The sequence below is a fragment of the Rhea americana genome, unplaced genomic scaffold (genome assembly GCF_003343005.1).
Source record: "Rhea americana isolate MKP2758 unplaced genomic scaffold, rheAme1 scaffold_88, whole genome shotgun sequence".
NCBI classification, from domain to species: domain Eukaryota; kingdom Metazoa; phylum Chordata; class Aves; order Rheiformes; family Rheidae; genus Rhea; species Rhea americana.
The window spans coordinates 1,490,765-1,504,799 of record NW_028187066.1 but is presented as its reverse complement, the minus strand read 5'-3'; the positions used below and the strand labels follow the sequence as shown (position 1 = coordinate 1,504,799).

Sequence of the window (14,035 nt, the reverse complement as noted above, 5' to 3'; positions counted from 1 at the left end):
ATTTATAGTTGCTCGAGAAATCTAAGAATAAGACAGATCCTGTAGAGGATCTCTGTAGGTATTTTCCATAGATGACAGTACATACCCCTATCTTTCCTCTTTTAAAAACATAATTATAAAGATTATTTGCTGTATGCTGTCTTGCTAAGGCACAGATCTGTTACCAAGCACAAGATTAGGAGCCAGTATTGATTCATCACTAATTACATTGGTAATACAGAAAAGCACGATTTTGCAGGTAATTTTCATCTACTGTTTCTCCTAACCTGATAAACAGGTAGGTTATAGGTCATCTACAGGTCATAGCATCTAACAGATTGCAGGCAGTTGTAGAAAGCTATATCAAATTCTTCCAAAGTAAAGAAAAAACAGTCCCACTGAAATTAAACTTTCTATAAAATGCAAAAGGTAAACCGTATTCAGTAATGACCAAAGGTCATTCAGTATGTAAAATCATAAAGTTTATAAGTAACAAGAATTAGTGAAATTCTAAACATTAGGTCTGCAGTATAACTTAAATACATAGCAGATAAAAACATAAGAAATCTTAAAAATCTGTTAGATTGCTTTAATATCTATAGAAGAAATTCATTAATGGTAACGCATTTATCACACGTACTGTTTGCACTGTATTTACTTCTTTTAACATTATTAGTCAAGCAACAATTAACTAACTAGGAACTGATACTAAGTTATCTTGGAATCTAATCTAATTAAGAATCTAATTCTTAATTTACATTTCAAATATATATTGATTACATTCTGGTCATACATACTTCTAATGAGTTTAAGAAGATCTCTGATTTAAGGAAAGCAAACCAAGAACTCACTCTCAAGAGTGAGGCAACTGGAAATAATTTTGGGAATGGGGAGTTACGAAAGCTTGGAATTAACGCTAGAGGAAAACAGAATATTCTTCTTCTGATATTGTTCAGAGGAGTCAAAATCTTATTCCAATGTCAACACGGGCTTTAGAAAAATGGATAATTATTTTCAAAGTATTATCCTCTACTGGAATATATTATCATCAACTTTCTGAATTTTGCAGAGAAGTTGCATTTATATCAACCTATTCCAATAAAACAAAAGTGGAAAACAACTGTATTGAAATACAAAAATTTAATTCAAAATAGAGTATAAATAATACCACATAATTATTTTGACCATATTAGTGTTTTCAAATTTAGGTACTACCTGAAGCCAGTCAAAAATTATCGCAAACAAATCAAGGCCCCATATGCTATTTTTTTTAAAACAAACATTTGTTGCTACTTTGATTATTTGTCAAAATCATTTCTGAAAATGGAAACAAGGTCAAAAAAGGTTGACAGAGTTTGGTGATTCCCCCTTAAAAGCTCACCTGTGTGCCCATAAAATTCTGTACATACTTCAACCACACACAAGGGCATTAAGTGCACATCAAAATTAACAGCTACAACACATGCTCATAAATATATGCCACAGTAGATAGACTTCTTTAAAGAAAAAAAAAAAAAGGTAAGTCTAGTCTTCAATGCCATATTTACAGGGTCAAATCAAGAGGCCTGCTTTTTAGTTGCAGGCACTTAAGACTTTCAAAGTAAAAAAAACTATTATTTTGTGGCTTAAAATATCTTTTAAATTTTGCCTCAACTTTGAATACTGCTGCTGACATCATATCATCCAGCTAAAGAACAAAATATACAGCCTAATCAATAACAACATCAAAATAACAGTCCCTGCCCAACGTCGTAAAAATATCCATTTGTTTATTAAAGCTTTAAGCTTCACTGAAAGCATTCATCAACATTTTCCCCATATAAAATTCAGAAGTTTCAAAATAAATTCATTAATTCACAGCATAAGCATGACACAAACTTTTACCTTAATAATGTTCTGAAGAACTTTCTCATTTACCACAGCTTTGTGGCAAGCGGTCTTCTGATACAAGTCCACAACAACTTCCAATGATCTCTCAGCAAATGGTACATAATTCAATGCTACCCATTCCGCCTATGAAAAAAATAGTAAATTAATGACCTGTATAAGAAAACATACTAATTAAGGAATAAAAAACGTATATTTTGCATTGAACTCTCCATTTAATGCATGCAAAGTTTGCTAAGAGTATGGTCCAAGCAACAGAATTACAAATACAATGTAGTCTGACTTTGATAATGTACTCTACAATAAAGTAAAGTACATTTAAGTAGGAGTAATGTCGCAATCTATGCAAGACAACTACATTAGGGCAATCTTTAAGGAAATTTAACTCACCGGTGCAAATAGTTGTATCTAGTGTGATTCCATTGTGTTGCAGGACAAACAGAATAAGAAGAATTAATACATACATAACAGTTACCTCTTAGATTACACTGAATCAGATTGTCATGCTTAGCGAACAGCAGAGTACACAGATTTAAAGAACAACGGAACATGTTCTGCTTCTCTACAGCACATGCAATACAAAAATTGGTAACTCGAAGGAATTTTCTCCATTCAAAGTTTTTGCATCTTTCTATTAAATTTGTCACCAAATACAGGACAAGTTATTTTAGATAAATTCATTGGACAAATTCAGAAACATTCAGTATATCTGGTGTCCATCCAAGACTTTTCCTAAAGGGAAAGTGGAATTCAAAGGGAACAAAAGAGGGTAAGACAAGCATGTTAAAAAAAACAAATCTAAAAAACTAATAAATTAACTCATTGCATACCTCATATAGCAAGGTTTTTACAGATGGAATAAATGCATCTTGCTAAACAACCTCTATCTTATGCTGAATTGTGCTCACCAGCCAAATGAAACAAATGAGATTTCTAATAAATTACCTGATTATACTTCGCATTTGCGATATGTTTGGTTTCCAGCTGTCCATACTGTGGGGGCTTACAGGAAAATTCTACAAACGCCAATAGCTGGTCAAAGATTGCAGGATACATTATCTGCATGTTTTCGGAGCCCACACATATAGCCTATACCAAAACAGAAAAATAGAGAAGCTTAATATGCATCTGGAGCTTCACCATTCAAGAATCTGCCTCAGTACTAGGACCTTCTAAACAGAAATTCCCAGAATCACAAAAAGGAATATGTTACAAAAAAGACAGATTATCAGTTTCTTAGCTATCTTTGTTAACTATGAAATCTACTATTTTTTTAAGCTCATGATTCATTTTACAATGCCAACATAATTCTAAAGCTGTGACAACACAATTGATATGAAAATAAACTGACTGTATAAATACAAGATGAGAACTATGTTACCATGTAGAAACTTGACTATGCAAAAGTCATGCTCTATAAAACAGTGTATAAAACAGTTTAAGGAAAATGAGTTTTGTTATTTTATTAAACTAAATTATGTTGCAAGATACCTAGCCATATATAGTTTAGCAAATAAAACTATCTCATTTGGTCTAATAAGGTATCTTTTCCTTGCAAACTCTGCTATAACATAACAGCAGAATGCGAGTCTTTCACAGAAAAGTTTTGTCAGCTGATCTCAGCTACATCTTCTTTTAAGTTCTACCTCAAGGAATATTTAAATCTCAGATGTAATTCATACAAGGTTTTCCTAAGTGGTCAAAATTGTATCTTACAGAAAGAAACATAAATCAAATGAGAATGATATATGCATAACTGAAACTCATAATCTTACTTTAAAATGGAAAACTTTTTAGGAAGTGTCAATGGAATATCATGTTGTCATAGACTAATGATTTCCTGCTGCAATGCAAATCCCTAGGCAAAACAAGAGCATTTATTTTCAAAGCCAGATACAATAATTCTATGAAGTTATTCCAATTATTTTCTTTCATATTAAATGCTTTGCACTTCCTTCCAAAGTCTCTCCTCTCAAAGCTATAAAACCCATCCATTTATTGCTCCACAAAAAAAAAGCCTTAGGCTTGTGCTGTTATTTTTCTCTGAAGAGACATCAAAATCTTTTCCCTTTAACTAAAGGTCGCCCATGACCTGGTGTGGCCAAACTCAGTCACAGTGCAAAGATGTCTGAGCGCAGATGGCACGCTGGGGCTACGCTACATGAGCTACAGCAGTAGAAGGCTAGTGAATAACCCAAGGCCCGAGCCACGAGAGGGAGCAAGCAGCAGCAGCACAGAAGCTATCCTTGCGAGACCAAGCTGCACATTTAGGCAATCCACAGCCTGTGGCAGAGCGTTCTTTGAATTGTTAATAGCCTCCCCCCTTTCCTCAGCTTTCTGCAATATGAAACGCGTGATTTTTGGCAGCCTGAGGTTCAGCAGTCTTAGCCAACGTTATAGATATAGTGGAACGCTCCTCCTCCTAAAAGACTAGACTGCTTTTTCAGCGCTTAAGCCAACACTCTTCTAACAAAAAACAACAACAAAAAAAACAACAAAAAAACCCCACTCATCTCTGTGGCAGAAGGCTAAAAGGGTAATTGCTGAGCTAACATGTTTGATGCACTGTAAAACAAGTTCAGTTGACATGCTGCTGCACTGAAGTCACTGCACTAAATTTTGAGAGGTGAATGTAAGACTACATATATAAAGAAAAAAAAACGATTCCACAGACACATGGATAGAAAAAGAGCATCCATAAACCCCTATAAAGTCTCACACAAATTTAACTTACTTAAGCAGATCTTTAATATTACCATGACAGCACCTACAGAAGGCTATCTTAATATCTATAATGGCAAAATTTCAAAATATATTTGTCATTCATTCTACTTTTCTGCTTTATTGTTATTTCAGATCAGTGGCAACTGATGAAACTACCGGTATTTTTACAGACGTCAATAGCTATAAGTCTATACTGTCTCTGCTGGTGTGTGTAAATACAGCCTTGAGTTTACCACACCAGGTAGCTCAAGAGAGTTGCATCCATACTGCTGAAAGTGGCAGAATTCAATCTTATCTGGTCCCCAACTAAACATGTGTTCCTCTGTCTGATGAGCCAGCTGGCTCACTTCAGAGTTGACACAGACTGAATGCAGGTAGGCAGTGAAAATAATCAGAGAATTTGAGCTTGAATAAAAATGTTAACTGAGTTAATAAGACAATACAGATAGAGCAATGATGCTTTTCTCTAGCTTTCATTCATATTTTTCCAAGATGGATAGAAAATTAGGGGCTACAGCAATGAAAACCCTCTTCAAAAGAACGATTAGGAAAAGTTCAAATGAGGAATACGAAGAAAACAAAGAACAAGACAAAAGGTCTAAAATGGGCTCAATACAAAGAAATCTGGAAAGAGAGCAAAAGTTCCTTTCTAATTCTATATTCTTGAGCTATAAAGTCCTTTGCAGAGTTATGAAGTCCTAGTGCAGACAATCACATCATAAAATCTCCTTATTAAACCAGACTTCATCTTAAAAAAGATACATTTTTTCCTGCTAGTCTCATTGCAAAGTTGTTCCAGAACTACTTAGAAAATCAGAATTGACCCAAATCTGCCTGTAACAGCAAAGAATAAAACTTAATCTGAATCCATATGCAAACACATAACAAACATTTTGTTTAAAAGAAGAGGGTAAATATTAACATAATCTTCTTTAACTATCTGAGTAGCTTCTGTGTGTATGCCTCGGAGTATTTATTTATTTCAGCAGAGGAAAAGAAAGATACTGTTGCATTCAGCAAAACTAATTAACAGATGGCCTTTGCTCCTCCTGAGCCCTGGCTAGCTGCCTTGTCATGTGAATTCTGCTATGTTACATGACCTAGGGAAAAGATAACCTGACTTTACAGAACTGACCAGACCAAAATACAATTTATTTTTTAATAGCATTAGTGCTGTTCTGTAAGTAGTAGAACTATAGTGGGGCAGGCAATATTGAATAAGCTTAGAGTACCTAAGACTTCCAATTTTAAGTCCATATTTTCAAAGTGCTGTGCTACCCATTTCGATTGTGTGTGGGCACATCAGTTTTTCAAGTTTTTGGTTGGTCGGTTGTATTTATTTTTCAAGAAAAACTTTTTAGTTTAGTTGAAGTTAAGATCTTGATAAGAACAAGACTAGAGGGAAAAAAAATATAGTTTCTCCTCATGCTAAAAGCTCTGTTATCCCCTTCAATTCTTTCTTTTTTTTTTTTTTTTTTTTTTTTTTTTTTTTTTTTTAAGTGCTAATGCTTGCAGGCTTTGGGAGCTAAAAACATCTAGACAAGGAGACCAGAAAAGAAACACAGTAAACTGAGGAGTGATTAGGTGAGAAAAAACGGACAGAAATGAAAGTGAAGGAGGGGACAGAACAGGATCTGAGCAGGGCTGACCTGCAGGTAAAGGCTCAAGACTACTGGAACAGGACTAGAATTTAGTGAGTATGACTGATCATAAAACTCTTATTTCTATCCCCACCTACCAGTGATGTGATACTACACTACTTCTAGCTCTATTCTCAAAATACATTTAGGAACATTTGTTAAACATGCAGACTACATGAATGACTGCAAGATAATGATTCTGCCTTGCTTGAGATAAGCCAACCCACACCAAGCACAAAAAAACATGATATTGAATTAATGCTTATTAAGTAGACGCCACACATGCTATGAGCTGCATGAGGCAGGATCCTGTCTGAGGAAGAAGGGGGCGGCAGGGAAAAAATATGGTTGTATAGTTAAATAGATTACATGACAGCCCTAAGGGGATGAAGTCAGGATACCTGGGTAGTCTGAATATATATATATATATATATATATAATGTATATATTTAGAAATAATGCTTATACTAAATATACACTCTCACTTATTAACAATGTTATTTCTTTAGAATAAATGCATTTTCTGAAAGAACAGTCACTTTTGCAAAGATGCTTTAAAATTCCAGAAAAAATAATGTCTTTTATTGTCTTGTCATAAGATACCCTAATTTTCTCTTTTCTGATTCACTTGCAGTAAGGGTRCTCTTTGAGGATGAGTTCTATAGTAAGAACTCCCATAGCAAGATGCTGCATTTTCTGTAAACTACAGATTAATAAGAGGTAAGCAGGTGGTCTGCCAAAGACCTTTTCAGATTGTTTTGCATGAACTCCAAGTTCTCAAAAATCAAGATTATCATTCTTCTACATTTTGTGTATGGCATGACCTGGGCAACGTAAGGAACACTTTTAGAGGGGAATATTGCCCCACCTCCACTTTGAGATTCTCAGAAAAATACAATACTTTAATAGATAGACAAGTAAAACAATAAAAACACATCACAATGTTTAAGGTACTTCTGCAGTCAAGCAAATGTGCTTTTGGTAGATTACGCTGTTCCTTTTTAGGTAGAGCAGCTGGGTTTTACCAGCAATGGAGGTCTAATCGCTCTAAAACAGTATTCCGTGCAACTGTAAGTAATTAAACAATTAACTTTTAAGTCACTACACTGTAGTTCCAAGCTGAGACACAGTATAGTTCACCTTTCACCACAGGTTTGAAGTCACATTATTACCTTTTGTAAAACATCTAAAGCTGTAAGCACTGCTTCCTGTAAACTTGTCAAAACTGCTTCAGTATAAGATGGAAGGATGAAAGGCGAAGCATCAGAACTGATTGGAACTGAAACAGCACCATGTAAAATGACACCCAGCTTTTGGAGATCATCCATGCTGAAACCAGTTTTGATGTGTTGATAAAGAGCTGGGAATATTTGAATTAAAGCTGTAAGAAAAGGCTGGCTGGGAATAAAAGTCAATTTATCACAGGTAATTGGAGGCTTTGTACTTTCTGAGCCAATCCTATACCAGCTGTTCCAGGCTGCCCACCAAAGATTCAAATCTTCAATCTCATCTGTTACTACAGGTGGTTCAGATCCATTGTATCTTCCAATTCTTTCTCCTATAGAGTCAGTTCTCATGAACGATCTGCCAAGACTAGTGGCAGTTGTTGTCCCCACAACCACAGGTACAGAAACATTGATAGTGGGTGGTGTGTCAGGTTTCTCCGAGTCTCGGACAGGAGAAACAATCTGTAAGATTTCCTGGAAGCTTTTCAGAGCAGCCAAGGAAACTTCATTATTTTTGCTGAGTGCTGCTGATTGGATATGATCAAGAAGAACATCCCAGGCTTGGGAAAAGTCTCCTATTTAAAAAAGAGGAAACAAAAATCAACTTGAGGCTGGCTTGTTACTTTTTTCCTTTCTCTCTGAAAGGCTATTGATACACACGTTACTCTAATTCAGAAAAATTTCACAAGGTCAACTGATCGCATCTTTGGTTTTCACACTACATCAGTTCAACAGTAACCAAAGAGAATGAATGCAATAGGCAAATACACAAATATAAGGACTGAAATAGTAGATCACTCCTTATACCAAAATTTGCTAGCAATACATCACATACCACTGAGGGAAATAAATTTTCTTTACTCCAGAGAGTGGAACAGATTTTTCTTATGGATACCAGATGCCTATTAATTTCAGAAAGAGTTAAGCATATACAAGAAATAAAGAGTCAAGCTTACAGTCATGCAATTTATAAGGATTTGATTTTAAAATACTATGATAATTATACCCTATAGTAGGATTTCATTTTGGAGCATAAGATTTTCATCATTTTAAGATCACTTAAGATTTTCATTAAATTTAGTCTTAAATTGTCTATACTACTAATTACTGGTTTTCAATAATTACTGCATCCCTGTAACGATTTATTATTCATTCAGTTTATCTCAAGTTTAATACAGTTTCAAATCCACTGCATTTCTTCAGATAACAGATATTCTTGACAGTTGTTAATATGTTGGTATCTATATCACAAATAGCCAAAGACTACAATGAAAATTAATAAATGAATGTATACATATATATATATATACACACATGAATAAATGAAAATAAGTAAAACAACTTAGCTATGCATATATTAACTACATACTATGACATGGTGAAGATACATTAAAGAAATTTTGAATTCCTTGTGCAAACTACAGATTAGTTATATCACATTTTTAAAAGTAATGTATGTCAAATAATCCTAATTAATTTAGTTAAGAAATGAAAAGTCGTTTTAAAATTATACCAAGACATCTCTGATCAGTCTAAACTGAGGCAAAACATTTGTTCTATGCAAAACTAACTCACGGTCATGATGCACTATATTCATTCATTTAATTCAATACATTTACATTTTTTAATTGTACAATATCTCATAAATAACTTAATGCTTAATTTTTATAATAAGAAAGAAAAAAAGAAAAAAGGAAAAATCAGAATATGAAAAAAGTCAAGAGAAGGAAATAACAGTACCAAGAGAAAATAAAAACTCAAAAGGAGAGAGAGAGAAGATTTTTAAGGAAGAAGTAGAAGCGAGCTTTAGCTGGGGAATGGACAACAGTAAAGTAACTCAAACTAACACCTTTGTCTAAGATTGAAACAGTGGATAGATGAAGAGTGAGAAGGAAAAAAAAAAAGAATCACTTGAAAGAGCATAACCTTAACTTTCACGGCATAGTGAATCTCACTTTAAGAAATTCCCTTTCTTCCTTCTCAAACAGTTGACTTCTTTTTGACAGTTTTGACTTGTTTTACTCCATTGACTTTACAGGAGTTCTCCTTACATTTTAATAATACTGTAAAACTTGACACACTGATATTATACAGGAGTTCTAGGCATATATTCTGTGGCCTTAAAAAGACGAGAGGAAAAATAGGTTCTGATAATTTTTCTGATCTTTTGGTTATTACTGTTACCAAGCTACAATAAACAAAAATTATTTGGTACCTAGAATTGTGAACAGTGAGATTTAATCTCAGCTACCATGATATAGAAGATGGATTTGATACTTAAGATTTTTGGCTCTAAGGATTATGATTTAAAAACTTCATGATTTTCATTGTATTTGAGGTGAAATATAACAGGACACAGCTCTAAGTTAAGATTCTTGCCCAGTACTCTAATTGAAAAAAATATGCAAAGCTGAAAGTACATTACTGTATCTTTCAATAATTTAAAACTATAATTTTACCTAAAGGCTGCAATAAATATCTCCTGGTGTTAAATATTCTTGCAACTCCAGCCAGTGTTAATACCCATGTTTCTGCCCACTGCTTCTCAGCTGTATCCCTTGAATGATGGATGAGGATGTTGCCTCCTCCAGATTCAATCTTCTCTTTGTCAGCTGTGGTAGAAGATTCTCGAACCCTATCCAATAGGTGAAATAAAACCTGTAATAGTCAGAAAAAGGGAAAAGGGGAAAAAGTAACTCTTGGAATAAGATATTTGTGTTTGTGCTAGAACAACAAAGAAATACGAAATTTATTTTCCATTATCCTTTATATCATTATGGAACCTGGAGAGCTCCCTTATTCTAAACAGCCTCTGCAACAACAATCAGCAGAACAATTAGTGAAGTATTTTACAGATATTCACTTGAGAAGGGTTAGAAATAGCACGATCAGAATCACTGAGAACAGTGTTAGTACTAACAAAAGCCCAACATCTATGGATATAGGTGATCTCCAGACTAGATGATCTCCAGAGGTCCCTTCCAACCCTACTGATTCTGTATCAAACACTGCTCAGATACAACAGGTAACAACTGACTCAACTGCAGCCCAATTTCTCTATAAGGCACTACTAACACAACCATAATCCAGAACAGGACATTAGACAAAACAAATGAGTCCAATCACATGACCCTGAAATGTCACCAGATTTTCACACAAAGAAAGGAGTAATTTATCTGTGCCAGAAAGGAACACCCTTTTTATACTATACTAGTACAAGAAAGAAATGATCAAGGTACAAAAATGAAGTTTTATAAGAGGCTTTAGGAGCCAGAAAAAAGAAAGTGTTGTTAAAAATAAAACAATAATAATAATAAAATGAAGCAGAGGCAACTTCTGCTACAATACATTGTCTCTAAAAACTCTTAAACAAAATAGTTGATGTAACCTTTTATAGGCATGCTATTTTAAAACACGAATGCAATATTAAAAACCTTTTAGTAGAAGGTCATGTTATACCTTCCATATTACAGTGTGCCATGTTGAATGCTGCAATAAAGTTCCATGAGCAGCAATAGTAGAAAACAATGTCTGTCCAGCACTTTTTCTAACTGCAGGTCGGGGATCCACACACAGTTCTCCAAGCTTGGCATAGAGACATAACCAAAGACAGTCAAATGGTGGTGCAGGATGAAATGGTCTATGTAGCATCACCCCCTTTTCTTCTGCCTGCTTCTGTAACACTGCTTCTTCTTTGTTTAGCTCCTTTTCGATTATTTCGCCTCTTTGGAAAAAATAATCCGAAATATTCCACTACAAAATAAATAAAATACATTGTTGGACAACAAAGATATTCTAACGTTCTTAATGTTCATGAAATAAATCATTTATGATTTTCATGTTTAGGAGAATTTTACAAAGTACATCAAATACACTGATGGAAGAAGATCAGCATGTTAATACTGCAAGATGCAGAAAGCGTATTTCTTAGCTGTAGCTTTTAGGACATCATTACACATAAACTACTAGAAAGGAAAATAACATATTAAAAATAATATGTTGGTGAACATGTACGCAACACAGCTCTATTTGTTTTACATAACCATGGTGTTACACAGCATTGAACTGAGTGAGCACAGTTTACATACGATTCCAAATGACTGCATGGGAGTTCTGTAATAATTCAAAAAATGGGTTTTGGCTTTCATTTGTAGAACAGACTACAAATTAAATTTTCATTAAAAAAAAGAAGAAAATGAAAGCCAGAAGCAGCATCACTGTAGGTTAACATAAAACTCACCAACAAACCAATTGAAGTTAAGCTAATATTTAGCTCTTGATTGTGAAGTCCAAAGCTTCCTGCAACTTCAACAACTATCTGTAGACAAGTACATGGCATTGTTGGAAGAAAGTCTGTCACAACCAACTGAAGACACTGGAATGCAGTCCGTATTAAGGACTCTCTTAAGAAAACAAAACAAAAAACACACACACACACACTCATTTCAAATTTCTTCAAGAGCACAGAAACTTTTGAATACAATACCTCAGGAGACAGTACTATTAAAAAAAATCCATTTAAAGTTTCCATGATAAATTTGAAACACCTAAAACATTTCAACAAGTATTTTTTGAAATATAACATTAAGCTGAAGCTTCCAATTCTGATAAATAATTTTAGTCCATGTTCACTAGTGAAGTTGAAATTTAGACTCTCCAATAGTCCTCAGCTAGTTTTATTTGCTAAAGAAAGGTCTGATTCTCTATTCTAAAGTTCTAGGACTTGTTAATTTGAATGTGTAAGGTAGGACATTCTAAAAAAGCCGCAATAGGCAAAACAAAGGTTAAGTTTAAGCATTATAAACTTCCAAAACTAAGTTATTACGAACAGTTTCTTGTTTCAGGAGTTACAAAGAGTAATTACTTAAAGTATGCCAGCCAGATCGAAAGGCAAAATGTCTTTTTACTTATTAGCAAAAATGTGTGCCAACTTAATGGCTGCTTGTATATAACATCTTACTTGCTTCAATACAGTATCATGTTAGACAATATCTTTTGAAAATCTCTGCTACTAAACATAGTCTTGATAAATATTTCACTTTCAGAATTGGATTCTGAATATGAACACAAAATAACACTACAGACTGGAAAAGGTTTATGAGAGAAGCTCTCACATGCAGCATAGTCATCTATAACCAAAAACTTGCTTGGTAAGAGAGGAAACGAAGAAATCAAAAAGGACTGGTGGAGTACAGATAATACAAAATAGGGAAGGCAAACTGCTGCAGCTGCATTTAAATTCTACTACAGAATTTTTTAAATGTTTAATATTTAACCTAAAAAAAATCCAAAAGGTTTGTAATATAGAAACTACGTGTCTTTCAGAATATATATTGCAGGAAAAAAAGATCTAGAACACAGGTCTGTTAGTTATGTATTTTAGAATGCTAAATAAAAGAACCACTTTTTCTTTTTGTGTAATTCAAAATAAAAATCACCAGTGGTTCTGTATTCTGGATCACCAGTTTCTATTGTATTGTAACAGCCAATACAAGATGGAAGTGAGAGGAATGCACAAGAAGTTTCACACAGACAATACCGGTGCACCTAATCTCTATTAGAAAAATGTGTACTACAGATGGACACCCATCCTAACATAGAAGACCAAAGGCTTCATCTTTATGAGTATACTACTTGAGTATGGCAAACTACCTTCCCTCATATTCATTACATGAGTTTATAATGTCAAACACTCCCAAAACTGTTTTAGTTCCTTCTTAGCTACAAAATCCCAGGGGTATGTGACCTCCAAGGACGCTAAGAGAGAAGGAAGGGAAGCAGGAAATGAAAGTATGTTTACATTACTCATTTTGAAGAACTGAGTTAATGGGAAAGCAACTTCTTTTTTTATCTTCAAATACGAGGCCACTGGAATAAATTCAAAACAGTTAATTTCCCAATTAAGTTCCCTGCAGTACTATGTATTTGGAGGAAGGTTTCAAAGTCCTTCACGTAAATGGCAGCTGCAAGACAGCTCTTCAAAATGCTAGATTCCTCTTAATGCTATGAATGAACATCCAAAAAGGAAAAACAAATGCAAGAAGCTTAAGCCTAGCTCTAGAAATCTTTAAGATTGTTTACAGCTTTATTCAACCTTAGAATAGACAGGAATATCCCATTGAAAAGAAATTCTTCAAAAGAAGATTTTTTTTGCTTGGCAGGCTAGTCTGGTGCAATCAAAAAATGACTGAAATATCACAGTTGCTCAAAACAGCATCTTCTGTATTTATAGCAGCCTGGAAGAGTTTCTAGAAGATAAATGAATCTCTACCCTGGAAGCCAAGATGTTCACTGACCAGATGGAAAACACTTGAGAAGAAAGTCTAATGATCAACAAGCCTGAAGTATAGCAATAGTGCCCACGTCTCGTGATCACAACTATAAGCAAGGCAAGACATTCAGTTGTTTCACAAGAAAAATTGGTGGTTTGCTTTAATTTTTTTTCTTACTGCAGCTGACATGATTTGGAAAAACAGTGCTACGTAGTTGAAGGACAGTAATTCTATCATCTTTGTACTATAATACTAAGGTATAACACAAAATCTTTCAGCTTGAAACATTTGCCAGCAAAGTATGGAC

General features: G+C 34.2%; 1 protein-coding gene across 3 annotated transcripts in view; it reads right to left on the bottom strand.

Annotated features, from left to right (window-relative positions):
* Positions 1-14,035, bottom strand: part of MON2 (MON2 regulator of endosome-to-Golgi trafficking) — a 79,530-nt gene that overhangs the window by 14,929 nt on the left and 50,566 nt on the right. For 2 of the 3 annotated variants that reach the window (XM_085323832.1, XM_085323834.1), the window contains 7 exons: positions 11,697-11,859; positions 10,916-11,209; positions 9,916-10,114; positions 7,403-8,031; positions 2,812-2,955; positions 2,257-2,274; positions 1,864-1,992 (listed from right to left, as the gene is read on the bottom strand). In XM_085323832.1, the coding sequence (XP_085179958.1) occupies positions 1,864-1,992; positions 2,257-2,274; positions 2,812-2,955; positions 7,403-8,031; positions 9,916-10,114; positions 10,916-11,209; positions 11,697-11,859 (1,576 nt within the window). The remainder of the gene's footprint in view (positions 1-1,863; positions 1,993-2,256; positions 2,275-2,811; positions 2,956-7,402; positions 8,032-9,915; positions 10,115-10,915; positions 11,210-11,696; positions 11,860-14,035) is intronic. The other variant, XM_085323833.1, reaches the window with a different exon arrangement.